Source organism: Diadema antillarum, unplaced genomic scaffold, assembly GCF_040938485.1.
Source record: "Diadema antillarum isolate AM-2024a unplaced genomic scaffold, OU_Dant_1.0 seq00000488_RagTag, whole genome shotgun sequence".
In the NCBI taxonomy this organism is placed as follows: Eukaryota; Metazoa; Echinodermata; class Echinoidea; order Diadematoida; family Diadematidae; genus Diadema; species Diadema antillarum.
This window is the reverse complement of record NW_027271450.1, coordinates 27,341-41,739: the sequence shown is the minus strand read 5'-3', so window position 1 is coordinate 41,739 and position 14,399 is coordinate 27,341. Positions and strand designations below refer to the sequence as shown.

The 14,399-nt window shown below is 40.4% G+C and overlaps 1 protein-coding gene across 2 annotated transcripts; it reads left to right on the top strand.

Annotated features, from left to right (window-relative positions):
- Positions 1-13,342, top strand: LOC139733706 (uncharacterized). Of its 2 annotated transcripts, none has more exons than XM_071644521.1 (9): positions 1-286; positions 4,003-4,293; positions 4,958-5,186; positions 6,139-6,918; positions 7,830-8,156; positions 8,815-8,910; positions 9,851-10,147; positions 11,559-11,658; positions 13,132-13,342. In XM_071644521.1, exons 1-8 carry the CDS (start codon positions 254-256, stop codon positions 11,615-11,617), a joined length of 2,112 nt encoding a protein of 703 aa, XP_071500622.1. In that variant the 5' UTR covers positions 1-253; the 3' UTR covers positions 11,618-11,658; positions 13,132-13,342. The 2 variants fall into 2 exon arrangements, with proteins under 2 accessions (XP_071500622.1, XP_071500621.1); XM_071644520.1 differs by having other exon boundaries at positions 11,556-11,658.
- The last annotated feature ends 1,057 nt before the right edge of the window (positions 13,343-14,399 follow it).

The following is a 14,399-nucleotide window of genomic DNA, read 5'->3' as shown; positions in this document are numbered from 1 at the left end:
CTGGGACTCAAAAGTGGCACAAGATATATGCCACTTGCAGTGCGCAAGAAGTAACGAGCCGGCAAGGACGTAGATTCTACTGTGTTTCTGTATTGCTGTTTTTAAACGCTTCAAATTTGCTTTGTTGACCTGCTCAAAGCAAAGCAAAGACACTGCCGAGTGCTAGCTGCATGCTGCATGCACTGCACCCGCAACGCCACACTCTTATCCACAGCAACTTTGCTTTGTAGCATACAATCGCCATCGGTGAAACATGGCTCAGCCTCAGTCTCAATACGGTGGATTGGTAAGCAGCTGACAAGACTTTTATATCTGTGGTTCTTTACTTGTATGTATGTTAGATCGATACCAAAAGGCTAAGAGGAAATATGTCAAGAACTCTGCTAATTCTGAAAGTTTGTAGATTTATTCATCATGTTAGACATCTAAATCATCAACATCACTCAATCAGAATCTCCGTCCACCAAGTGTCATGTCAGTTCGGGAAACCCACTCACAAGGGGGGCCCCTCCTTATAAGTAACCCGTCCCCCTTATAAGTAACCCCGTCCCCCTTATAAGTAACCCCCGGGGCACCCCTTACAAGGAGTCTCCACGCTTTTTTGCAATGCAACGCGAAAATGAAAGGACTGCGGCAATTCGCTTGATTATGTCCATAAAGCTTCACAAGTTTCCTAGTTACTCACGAAATTTGAGCAAAATCGGTTTGAGGCATCATATCTAAAATCATGGATTTAAATGCGATGTCAAACGACCCATGCGAATGCTGACATGCGAGCGATTACTGGCGTGAGTGTCGCCAGGCGCGGCGGCGCGGCAATGCTTGAGTGCAGACGTGGCGACGTATAGTGTACTCAGTCGCCACGTCTGCACTCAAGCATTGCCACGCCGCCGCGCCTGGCGACACTCACGCCAGTAATCGCTCGCATGTCAGCATTCGCATGGGTCGTTTGACATCGCATTTAAATCCATGATTTTAGATATGATGCCTCAAACCGATTTTGCTCAAATTTCGTGAGTAACTTGGAAACTTGTGAAGCTTTATGGACATAATCAAGCGAATTGCCGCAGTCCTTTCATTTTCGCGTTGCATTGCAAAAAAGCGTGGAGACTCCTTATAAGGGGTGCCCCGGGGGTTACTTATAAGGGGGACGGGGTTACTTATAAGGGGGACGGGTTACTTATAAGGAGGGGCCCCCCTTGTGAGTGGGTTTCCCGAACTGATGTCCACTGCACTGTCGACAATGACAATGTGTGCACTTGACCAAAAGATCGGTCTGTATCTGTCCGTCGGGGAATGTTCCGCGGAGACTGCGTCTGGCTTCACGGATCCCTCTGTCTACGGAGGACAGCGTCAGTGGCAAAATATAAAAAGAGTCCTCCGGACAGACAGATCTTTCTGTCTATGTGTGCACCAACTCCATCCAGCTGATCCAGCCATCGTGGTCGTGGCCTGGCCAGGCCCACTTTGTTGTTGAAGTTGTAAATTTACTGCAGTATGGCAATGTTATATGTAGGCCTAGTGTGGGTCTACTTAATTTACTGTATTCTATATTTTCAACCTCCCGTGCCAAAATTCGACTGCATGTTTATTGTAAAACTAAAGCGAAGGTCAAGTCTCGTGTAGGTTGTTGTTAAGTAAATTAAGTGAAATTACATGCATGCTCTAGTAGTGGTTGCGGGCAGACAAATTTTGAATGGCATTCCAATGCAGGGCAGGGCTGCACACTAGCCCTTTTTTCTGCTGATCGGAACCTGTCTAGTGACTGACCAGTAGGCCTATAAATAGAACTAGAGTAAAATATCCCGTTTGCGGCAGTTTAAGCATTGTTCAGGGTTTTTCCAACTTGTAAACAAATCAGGCAAATTATTTTCAACCATTTCATATATCATAGACAAGATTATTCATTAATGCAATTGTTTTCGTAAAAGAAATTAACCATTGACCAACGCAGTTTTCATGATTTACCAGGGCAAAACCCGGCACAATTTTCGCCGATAAGGGCGATATGCGACGTAGTATTTCTGCTTGCGGCATGATGTACAATCCCTATGCAATACGCGCGTGCTCCGCGATCTTTAGCTGAAACGCCTTCACATGTCTCGCGAACATTGCGTAAGCGCCAATTCCCATTGCGAAAGCACGTGAAAATAGCGTGCGCACATGCATTGGCCGCAAACAAGATCGCAATTCTGGCGGTGTTGTTGATGTTTTTCCCGTTTTTTTTCGATGGTAACATCCACTTTCCGAAAAAAATGGCCCACATCGGCTCGCGAAAGTTCTATTTTACGTGAGGATGTGTTTTCAAAATCCATGAACATTGAGAAAACGACAAAAAATCCAGTTTCTTGGACCATTGTTTCTTAACTGTTATGTTAAGAAGTACCGAAAATTTCATTTTGGATGCGATATGTTGTCATTTCGGTGAGAAAATTTCACTTTCGTCAGAGATTGTTCCCATTTTATCGGTTGGTTTTTGTTGATTGCTAGTGTGTTAGTATATGTGTAGTGTGCATGTAACAGTGCAGTGCTGTGTTTAGCAGTATATTACCGTGTATGTTGTACCTGCCGCGAACGGCTGTACGGCCGCTTACTGACGCAGTTACTCTAGCCGTAGTAGAAGGTAAAATTACCCAGTTTTCCCCTTTTTTCTAGTCCATTCCTGAAAAGTTACTGGTGATTTCTACTGCCGGTCAGGGACCATCGCACCATACACCACCAGTGCCACAGTGCAGCGGTTGAATTACAGTTCGACCTCGATTATCCGGCCTCTTTTTATCCGGAAATCTCTTACCCAGATGTGTTCACGCGGTGAAGGACTTTTTTTTTTCATCCAAAAATTGAGAAAAAACAGTGACTTTAAACTCAATTAAGCTTTCTACAAAACTCACACGATTTACAAAGTGTACCTACAATAATTTGACTGAACTAACATTAATTTATTTGTTATACCACATTATCATTGTAAAAGTAAGTAGTCATGATCTAGAAATTCACCATAAGAACATGGATGGAAAACTTGTCAGTAAATCAAGGCGCAGTCAAGGCCATATCGCGATCGGTCATTGAGAAAGCTAACAGAAAAATTAGGAGCGCATACACAACACACAGCATTGTCACTGCACTGAGACGGCAGCTTGGACGGCAGCAATGTACATTAACATTGTGTCTCCCATATCCGGCCAATTCGCTTATGCGGATGAGCGCCGTTCTCGACATGGCCGGATAATCGAGGTCGAACTGTACAAGTTTAATTGTCTACATGGTGTACATGTATGGGTGGCTTGCTTGACATGTGATTTAAAAAGGAACTGAGTGTGACTTCTTTTTCCCCCTGCTCTTGTCTATCTTTCCTTCCTTTTGTCTTTTTTTTTTCTCTCCTCTTCTTCGTCTTCTTCCTTATTATGATATTTAATCTCTTTCAGTTCTGGAAAAATTGTTGTAGATATCAGCCAATCTCTACAAAAAAGAAGAAAAAATCAATTATTCACTGCTCATTTAAATGCATTGTGGTTGTACATCTGCTGCGACCATTCTCTAATGATATTTCATCTTCACCTAGAATCTAGTTCTGGAATAGTTCTGTACCAGAAGTGAAAGTGAGGGGCTATACTTTGGTGCGTAACGTCTTATTTTTCATATGCGAGCAGATATTCCAAGTCCAGCAAGACAAAATTTCATAAAAAGTAAAAGAAACATTTTTCAAAAAGGAAATTTGGGTCAGAACATTTGACAGTTGTATGATTTCTTCTATTATTTTTTTTTTTGAGAAAAGAAAAGTCACCTCTTATGGCATATCAAAAATTCTCATATTTTACTATGTGTGTCAAATTACGTAGTAGTTCTTACATTGTTATCTTTTAAACTGTTTAGTACTCTTTCACAGGATCTCATAATATATTTGAGGGAGATTCATATTCCTGATTTGATTTTCTAGATGGAGCTAATGTGGAATATTGATGTTTGCCTTTATTTGGTACAAATGTACATGAATCTATTTAGGACCTTGAGGAAATCCACAAAGAGATCAATGAGCCGGAAGAAGATAGGAAGCTGTTTCTTGGAGGCCTCAAGTCAACAACAACTGAAAAACATCTGTATGAGGCCTTCATAAAGTATGGCATTCTTGTGGACGTGTGCGTTATTCGTGGTCCTAACTACAAGCCACGTGGGTTTGGCTTTGTCACCTTCCAAAAGTCGGCTATGATGGAGGGTGTGTTGGCGGATGCACCAGACATGCGCTTCATGGTTGAGGGGAAGTATGTCGAGTTAAAAAGGATCGAGAGGAAAAAGGTATGGTGTCATAATCTAATGCCCATTTATTTATGTTTCTTTTTTTTTTCAGGGGGAGGGGTGGCGCTCAGCATTCGATTGTTTCAAAAGAATTTGTTAAGTGGAATTGTGATTTGTTTTCTGGTATGTTTTTCAGTGACAGTTCAGCAATGTTACACTAGATATCAAAAGCATATAATCATTCTGCATTGCTGGTGCTGGTCTGCTCTGCAGATGGTAGCCTTGAGTAGTTAATTCTTCATCTTTGTATATCTCTAGGCTTGCATGTAAGTAAAATTAACCTATTTGATATGATGATAATGTCTAGTATTAAGAAAATAAAACAACAACATAATATCTTCACTTGTGATGTACAACTGTAGCATTGGAATGTTGAATTTTGTATGGGTCGAGTACACCTTGAAGGCAGATTAACAGATGAAAGCAAATTTTTCAGATGAACTTGATCCTGAATATTTACCTGTAAGTAATAGGTGTAACATGTAGCCTATGGTATTCTGAAAACTATTCTTATCTTTAAATGAAACTCGTTTTATACTGTCCTGAATGACAATATTTCAAATTAGCTGTACAATAATATGAGCGATTGCAGATAGTCATATACTTTGCACTTCTACGTAATGTAAAGTAATTTGTCTTCCATCATTCATTTGCAACTGGTTAGCCACCCAGACAGAGCAAGAGCACAAATCTTCCCGAGGCGGACGAAGATACCTTGCGGATCTTTGTTGGAGGGATTCCGGATGTGACCACAGACAAGATATTAAGGAATTTCTTTGAACAGTTTGGAGAGGTCGGAGAGGTCATCATTCCCCTGAGCGAGAAGACCCAAAAGCCCAGAGGATTTGGTTTTGTCACATTCTTCACGAAAGAAGTGGTAGCCAGAGTTTGTGGTGAGTAAAGTGTCTGTGGAATCTCTTGCTTCGTTACCTTGCCACTTACAAATGTGTGCATTTGACAACAAAATCATGTGCTCACAAAGCACACTTTCAATAGGTTACTGATCACCTTTTAGCTGCTGCTGTTGTTTTTGTGGCCAGTAACAACCAGTTTGTAAGCATATTATCATGTGGATATCTTCTGCATATGTGATTGGACCTGTAACCATGAGTGCCTCTGTGAGTCAAAGATGCTACAATTGTATATGCAGCATTTGTTAAGGACAAAGCTTTGCAGTTGTGATATGCTATTAAAGTGCACATTTTTGCGGTGTTGAAATTTTCACGCATTTTGCACAATCAGAAACTAGCACGAAAATAAAAGCATGCAAATATTTTTGCTTGCCATATGTTCCAGTAGATGATGTCTTCACTCTGCGGAATTAAAAACATGTGAAACCCTTCTTACCCGACTGAGCACGAAAAATGTCCACTCTTTTGGTAGTCCTATTTCAAGCTTAAAAATTAGAAGAGAAACTCTGCTCCAAGTGTGCAATAGAATACCAAGTAACATCTTCTGCTTCAATTGATGTAGGGCTGACTAGTTTTGTGTTTATCATGGCTGGTCGTCTACTTGCCAAAACTGTTGACTTTTATCATTTCACTTACTCAAAATATTGATTGAATTTACCGGTAGCTGTTGGTGGAATCTCTGTCAGTCATTTAATGTTTTGTCTCCTGGGACCGGTTTCATAAAACTTGTCATCAGTGACAACTGCCACATTTCTATGACAAATTTGCTCTCAGCCAATCAGATGCAAGGGTATCAGTAGCTTGTCACATCTATGACAATTTGTCGCTGATGACAAGTTTTATGAAACGGGCTCCTGGTCTGCATCATTCCATTGTGTGTGATTATTTGAACACATAAACTATGAGCAGATATTGTTCGTTTTTCTTCATCCAGAGACAAAGTACCATTACATTTGGGGAAAGAAGTGTGAGGTCAAGCGGGCAGTGGATCGTGACAAGATCAGCAAACCACCTCAGAGGACAGGCCAGTCAGAAAGAGAAAAGCAAGCAGGCAGAGGAGACAAGAGGAAGGGTGACTGGAGTGGCATGGGGGGAGGCATGGGTGGAGGCAAGAGAGGCAGAGGAGGTGGTGGAGGCAACTGGATGGAGAATGAAGGCAGAGGTGGACCAGGGAACTTCATGGGTGGTCCGAGGGGCCACTTTGGTGGTGACATGGGACCAATGGGGAGACCTAATGACTTCATGGGGCCTAGGGGACCAATGGGCCCGAGGGGTCCCCCAGGACCGGGACCTGGACCTGGTGGTCCCATGGGACCAGGGGATTTCATGGGGCCTAGAGGGCCAATGGATGGGCGAGGTGGTCCAAGGGGCCCAATGGGCCCTGGACCATATGGACCAGGACCTGATGGGCCTGGTCCCCATGGAATGGGACCGCAAGGACCAGGTCCACAAGGTATGAGACATCAAGGACCAGGACCTCAAGGGCCTGGTTCCCGTGGAATGGGACCCCAAGGGCCAGGACCCTTTGGACCAGGACCTCAAGGCCCGGGACCACAGGGACCAGGACCTCAGGGACCAGGACCTCAGGGACCAGGACCTCAAGGACCAGGATCTGGAGGATTCGGACCTCGTGGACCAGGACCTAGAATGTCAATGGAACCTGGAGGCCGGGATCCAGGCGGATTCCAAAACTTTGGAATGGACAAATTTGATGGTAGGAATTGTAACACTGAGCACACGTACAGTAGGACCTTCTGCAATTATTCCTGGTTGAATAATTTCAGAATAGTGATCAGTTAGATATCAGGATTTGAGCCTGTGGCATAATTGCTTTTGAATGAAAAACTGGAAATTTCAAAATTTTATGAACAAACTATATATGGCAGATTGTGAGAGGATGACATGCTCACTTTGACATTTGCATATTCATATTGACCGTTCAAGAACTGTTTCCTCAAAAATTAGTGAAAGTTCAAAATGTCATAACTTTCTTATTTTTCACCCGATTTCGATCAAAATTATACTGTTGAACTCGCAACAGTTTACTCTTTCTCACCAGACTAGCTTTATTTGGACTGGATTTCCCCTTAAAAATTTACAGTCTGCTGGGATGATCCAATACATCCTGTCATGTCTTTGCACGGTTGTGATAGAATGTGTGTTATTTTTAAGGGAGATTTGGCTCTTTAAGTACATGAAAACAAAAATATTTCAACCGGTCGACCACATAGAATTCAGACAATCAATGTCGGATAATCAAGGTCCTACTGTACTAAGTAATCAAATTCAGGAATGTTCTGATCTTTCTAAATCTAATCAAGTTACATGCAGTTCTGCAAAGTACATCATGATCAGATATAAATGAACATTATGTACTGAGCTAAACTTCGTGGCTAGAGAGTTTAAAAAATCATGTGGCAAAGGTGCACCCACATATGTAAGCTTTTGACCAGTTGCCAGTTTGTTTACATATACACTGTAGTCAATCCCTCAAGTCTTGCTATGGTAAGTTAATACAGTTTACTGCACCTGTAAATCAAACCAGAGAGAACCTTTATTACATCATTTTGTCACTCAAACTTTTGCTGAGAGTGCAATCCTTTTATTTTTCTGCTGTCTACACAGAGGGCATGTTTGACAACATGCCGTCGGAGGAGATGATGCGCCGCCAGTTTGGTGACGGCCCCATGGATTTCAGCGGATTCCCCTCAAACTTTGATGGCCCCGACAAGTTTGGGCCAGGTCCTGGCAGCCGAGGCTTCTCAAGTATGGACCGGGACTTTCCCATGCCTGGTGGTAGTAGTGGTGGTGGTGGTGGTGGTGGTGGTAGTGGTAGTGATAGGACAAAGACTGGATCTAGGGAGGCAGAATTCTTTGGGATGGACATGCCAGCGTCAAGCCGCCGTGGGGAAGACTTCGGCCAGGAGGGACGAGGGTCAAAGGAGTTACCAGGTAAATATTCTTTCCGTGGCTGGATCTAGAAGTGATTTTATAGATTCCTGAAACACTCCAGATTTTAATGGAAATTATAAACTTTTCAACTTTCCACATTCTTTTTTTGCTTCCATTATGTGCACAGTCATGACCCTGTTATGAGTTGTGAAGCAATATGGTAAACAGATTTAAAGAAATAGTACTATGTCTGCAGAGTACAATACATCAATGGTGGAAGTGGTCTTGTTGCTTGCCTTCCTACCACATCCACTGCAAGCCCACAAGCTCCACGAATGCTAGCAGTGTAGCAGGGCAAATGCAGAAAGTTAGAGGGGATTGTACTTTGCTTTTTTTATGTCAGTATTGCTTTCTTAAGTGATATTATGTTCAAACAATATTGATAGCCTGTACTGTGTTCCTTAAAGGTTTCATGATAGTTGTACTGGCTTAGTACCCATGTCCTTACATTAAGAAAATAACCATTTGCAAAAGAAGTTGCAGCCATAATGATATAGCTGGAAAGAGCAGGTAGAATATTATTGTCTTTGCCAAGTGCGTTGGCGAGAAATCTTTGCAAATTTGAGAAATCAGCCCTTCATCCTCAAGTCCTGATTATAAGTTGCTATGTCACATTTGATGAAAATCCTTCTTTGCGTGTTTCTGTTTGACTGTGCAGACTTCCCAGAGAGCAAGATGAAGGAGTACTATCGTCAAATGTACATGTGGAAGTACAAGTGGTACCAGATGATGAAGATGTGGAGTTCAGCTAAAGGTTGTCAATCTACAGTCATGTTTTCATGTCTTTGAAATCAATCCCTCTGCATGATGAAAACAAAAACCACCAATAGTGTGGTAGAAGTGGATTTTTGAAATTTAGAAAATGTTTAGAAATGTCTTTATGGTAATGGGAAATTACTTCTCATGATATTGAAAATATATACAGTGCATTCCTGTTATAAAGAATGCAGTTATAACAAAATTTTTGTTGAAATAAAGTAAAAATTCAGTTTCCAAGATTATCATTAATGTATCCTTATATACTTCACTGTTGTACTGTGATGAAATTTTGATATAGTGAAAAGAAAAAAAGTGCTGGTCCTGAGGACTTTCGTTATATCAGGATTTGCTTGTGATAATATTAACACTGAAATAGAATTATGTTTATGTAAGTAGTGTTAAATACCAGTCAAAACATTTCTGCATAAGCAAGAGAGGCATGCTTGGACAGGAGGAATGTCTGTTTAATGTTGTATTTCCTGTTGGCATATATAAAATCATGTATCCCAGTAGGACATAATGTTATATATCCTAATAATACATATAATTTCATATGTCCAAATAGTACCTGGGACATCAATATCTGAGCGGCATATCCTAGAATGGGGCTGTTTGCATACTGGTATTCAGTTCTACTCCAGTTCATAAAGCTTGTTGTGCCTTCATATTACATTCTGTGTGGTATAATGAAGTCCCGGTTTTATAAGTCCTGAACCTTCTGGTAAGAGACTACAGCTGTAATGATTGTCGTTATCTATGTACTAAATCAGTCTGGGTTTGAACAACTACTCCTTTGATGTTTTAATCAGTTTCTCAATTATATTGCCATCCAGTCCGCTTATAATTTGGGCTGCACATTATCACTTCAGGTTTTCTGCGCTTTTACCACCTGTTGGTAATCAAGCCCGCCCTCTTTCTTCCCTCTTTGTCGACAGCTGCAGCCTCCGAGAGCAGCAGTGGGCGTGAGAGTAGCAGCAGAAGCCCATCAGGCGATACCTTCTCCAGAGCCAAGGAGGCCATAAGTAGCGGCTATAGGAAGGAAGGGGATACTGCCAACCAGTGGGGGTCCTCACAGGGCAGAGACAGGAGTGCCTTGGGTGGAAGTGGTGATAGCTACAAGAACTCTGATGTGAGAGATTCTTACAGAAGCCTCAGTTCAAACTATGGTGGCCTGTCGTCAGGGTACAGCTCTGCCAAGTCTGACATCTCCCCACCTGGAGAAAGCAGCCTCGGTATGTAACATAACAGAAAGGAGCTTTTTTTGTTTGATAACCTCAAGTTTTAATGATGAAGAAGGGCAATTTGTCAGTCAGTTGCAATAAAGTTGCTCATCAGCCCATACTGGTAGCCAAAGTCTCAAAGTTTGGGTCACGATGTGGGTCCGCAAGAATGAAGAAAGAGCGTTCCATCTGGTAGCTGGTGATTGTGACATAACAATGCACAAGCATACATCACAATGGCCGTGCACTTTAGAGGCACTGCCTGGAAACTGATGGTGGACTGGTCACATGACAAACTTCACAAAGTTGAGTTGCTAACATTCACACTGCCCAAAGATCGAGAAGATTGAAGGGGGTCTGGGAAATATCCCTAGTTTGAGTGGGAAGTTTCACAAGAGAGTTTTGCAGGAAGTTTGCATTCACACTGGCAAAACTTTGAGATCTTAAAGATTATGATCTTTTTCCAGTTTGACTGTGGCTATTGTAATTATCAATGTATGGTAGATGCCGCTCTTTCCTCATAAACGGGGAGAAAACGTTTTGTCCAAGGAAGACCAAAAGGAGCGGACTTTATGGCAATCTTTTCTCTGCTTCAAACTTTTATCCAGTGGAGTTTGTATAGGTACCATGAAGATAAACCATTTTTTGCATGGTATTTTTGATAGTGCTCTTTTCGGATGACATTTGATCCAGGATACTTGTTACTGTGACTCTTGATTTCTCAAATTAAAGTTTGAATGCATCGCTCAATACTCACAGAGTTCTGTGTTGTTTCAGAATCCTGTATTGGTCCAACTATAAAGGGATCATATAGTTTTGGTTGAGACCTAATTTCAGGTTTCTATAACATTTTTAGGTGAGATAATGAGAAACCTCTTATGAAATATGAAAGAGCATGTAATTCTATGAGGAATTCAACATTTATTTGATGAAAATTGGTTTTGAAATGGCTGAGATATCCAAAAAAGAGCAATTCTAATAAAGTGTGGGACCCACACTTTATTACGATCGCTTTGTTTTACTTTTTTTTTGGGATGTTTCAGTCATTCTATACCTGATTTTCATCAAATAAACTTTGAATTCCTCTTAAAATGGTATGCTCTGTACTATATCATAAGTGTTTTCTTGGTATCTCGCAAAAATTTAAAGGCCCAATTTTTATCTCCACCAATACTGTACCATCCCTTTAACCCATCCCTTACGGGAACGTGAGGCCTTCGTATTAAGTCAGTGGGCATTTCAGAAGTCAGTATTGAATGGGTTAGTTAAAATCATGTAAACCAAACTCATGAGGAATAAGTGTGTATTATCCAAATGGTACTTCTTTGATTTGTTTTGTTCTTGTTTTGTTTATAAGTTTCTTCTGCTGCAAAGACCCTGCATTTTCATTTCCTCGATATGTGTTATCTTGTCTGTTGAGCAGGTGGCTATGGAGGGAGAGGGAGAGGACTGTCATCCTATGGTGGAATGCCTGGCTTGTGATCTCTTCGAAATGTGAAGGTTTAAACATCCAGATAAAGGAGGTGAGTCTTTTTGTGACCTTTGAACTCGGTGGGCCATTCATATTGTCTACAGGATGAGATGCACATGTAAAGAAGGGATCAGATGAGTCTAGGGCAATTACTCCATGGACAATTACCCCAGACCCTTGCCCTGACCTTAACCCTAATCCTAATCCTAAACCTAATCTAATCCTTACCCTAACCCAAACTCTAACCCTTAACCTAACCCTAACTCTAATCTGTACTCTAACCTTACCACTAATCAGTATTTAGCCGGTGTGTGTGTGTGTGTGTGTTTGGGGGGGGGGGGGGGGTAATTGCCCTGATATTGATCAGATTTACATTGTACATACATGTATATTTTCATGTCACTGTCTCCGTCAACATTGTTTAGATTACTGCTTTCTGATGCTGTCTTTTGAAAAGTGGTTCCATGTTAAAACTGTTGAAGATGGCTACAGACTAGGGGAAAAAAGGGACAAAGTACTAGAGATATTTACAAAAATGTAAACATTCAGACTTTAGTTGGTCAACTAATGTTCGGGCCTATGGAAATCTCATGTGAGCCATCATAGTCCAGTGGCTAGAGTAGCACTTGAAGTGGACTCATGTTTGGTATACGTCAATTATTTCTCTAACTTTTGTTTGATGGTTCTTGGGAGCAATTTGGTATTTGTGACTGCACCAAAAAAAAAAAAAAAAAATTATTTATTAGTTTTTCTCAGAGGAAGTCATTTCTGTTACACAGAAATAAGGAAAATGTGTTTGGGTCTTGGTGAAAATACAAAGGAGGAGTACTGGAATACCCTGTGAAATCATATCTTGCAAAATATTAACTTATATTACCAGCTGGATGTTTTGTCCAAGGATGTTCTGATTTGCAAACAGTCATGATGTAATGTTAATTATTTGGCCAAAAGTTCCACTGCCATATTGTTAAATTTCTATGCTAATATGCCAAGTAAATAAAAGTCTTACATATTACCAATTTTCTGTGTGTTTTTTTTTAAATAGAATAGTCTTAAAATAGTCTTTGATGATTAAGGGGTCTTACCTTCTTGCTTTTATTGATACACCTTTGAATGAGTAAAAAAGGGTGATAGACATAAATCAACCTGTAGCAGAAGTCTAGTAGACTATACTGTACCTTGAGTTCCCACTGATTTAGTCAAACCATTAGTGGTCCTAGAAATTAACTGGTACTTTGTAATCCAGGTAGCCATGATATAACATAGCTATAGATATTTCCCTAATCTCAGTATAAATAGAATAGTTATTTAAACTCTTTTCAGCATATATCGTGATCTACTAACCTGCCCAGCTAAATGAACATTTTCACTTCTCTATTATCAGATTACAGTCACTATTTCGTCTGTTCTTTTGAGCTAGTTCCCATAACGTTGAAATGTATAGAATGAGTATTGAATCTGCACCACAAACTTGAATTCATCTATTGTCATGATAATGTTAATCTTATTTTTTTTTTTTCTGCAGAAGTTGTAGCCACTTGTTGCAGGGGACCATCAGTCTATCGACCTAGCCAGTGTAGACTCAAGAGAACTTGTATTTCTCTTGATCATCTCCAAGCCTAGTGATTAGACCAGTCTTATTGTTCACTGTTCTGAGTGATTTTACCCATTTACTGTTAAAGCTCTTGTTTTCGTGATAATTTTTTTTTTTTTTGCGAATTTAACGAATCACTGCTGGAGTGTGAATTCAACAGCATGTAAAAATGTTGCCATGCGCTAGGGTACCAGTGCACTTACTCTTGCAAAAGTGTGCATGATCCCCTCATTTGGGAAAATAGCAGCTTATACAGTACGAGGCATGAAGTTATTAAGTTGCTTCTCAGAGCTGCTTATATGCAGATTACGATGTTATCTATATTTTTTTTTCATGATTGTTAGTCAAGGTTCATCATAGCTTGAATGTAGTGTCTATCATAAATGCAAGTGAGGCTTAATGTTTCAGTATTATGTTCTACAAGAGAGTTGGTGGACTTAAAAACTCATATGAGCAAATAAGACCTAGATATCTGCAGTCCAGTGTTACTTCCTAGTTAGTTTACAGATATTGTTCCTAACCATTGCCATATTCCTTTGTCCAGATCTGTTATGTGCACAAGGAACATGTCAAATGAATGGCATGCATTGTGAGTCCAACTCAACTGTGATATACCAAGTGAGTGTTTTAGCTGATATGTTTTGACACTAGGAGATTAAGCCTGTATCACTTAATTCAGATTGTGATGTAACCCTCTAGTGACATATAAAGGAGGGTTTACTGAGAGCTAGGTAGAATTTGTTGCAGAGAGAGAGAAAATTTGACTAAGTGAAAACAGTTACGCTAAGATGACTGATTATTAAAATATACTCTTTGCTTGCGTTTCCTCTATGCCTAGTGTAAATATCATGGAACTTCTTACAGTGATTGCAGAATTTTTACAGTTTTTAAAAGTTGTCACTTTTATCCTTAAACACGAGTCTGTTATGATCTTGCTTCAGCTATAGATATGTTTGTTCATGCAGTTATCATGTGTTTTATGTATGATGACAAAGCCTATCTTTATCATACAAGTATGTAATTAGATGTTTGGTACTGTATATGCCATTTTTTCGCAGGTTTTTAATTTTAGCAAATTTTGCAAGTCGGGTGCTAGTCACAAATTTAAAGACACATGAAAATGCTAAGTCTGATCCCAACATGAATGCAACTTCCATGTGTAGTGTTGATTTTTCTGTTCATTGCTGTACTACACAGTT

What these genes read in the sequence shown, in the direction of transcription:
- LOC139733706 (XM_071644520.1), top strand. Translation starts at nt 254, where the DNA reads ATGGCTCAGCCTCAGTCTCAATACGGTGGATTG. An exon ending in TGGAATGGACAAATTTGATG is followed by an intron (nt 6,919 to 7,829) that starts GTAGGAATTGTA and finishes CTGTCTACACAG; the next exon opens with AGGGCATGTTTGACAACATG. An exon ending in AGGGTCAAAGGAGTTACCAG is followed by an intron (nt 8,157 to 8,814) that starts GTAAATATTCTT and finishes TTGACTGTGCAG; the next exon opens with ACTTCCCAGAGAGCAAGATG.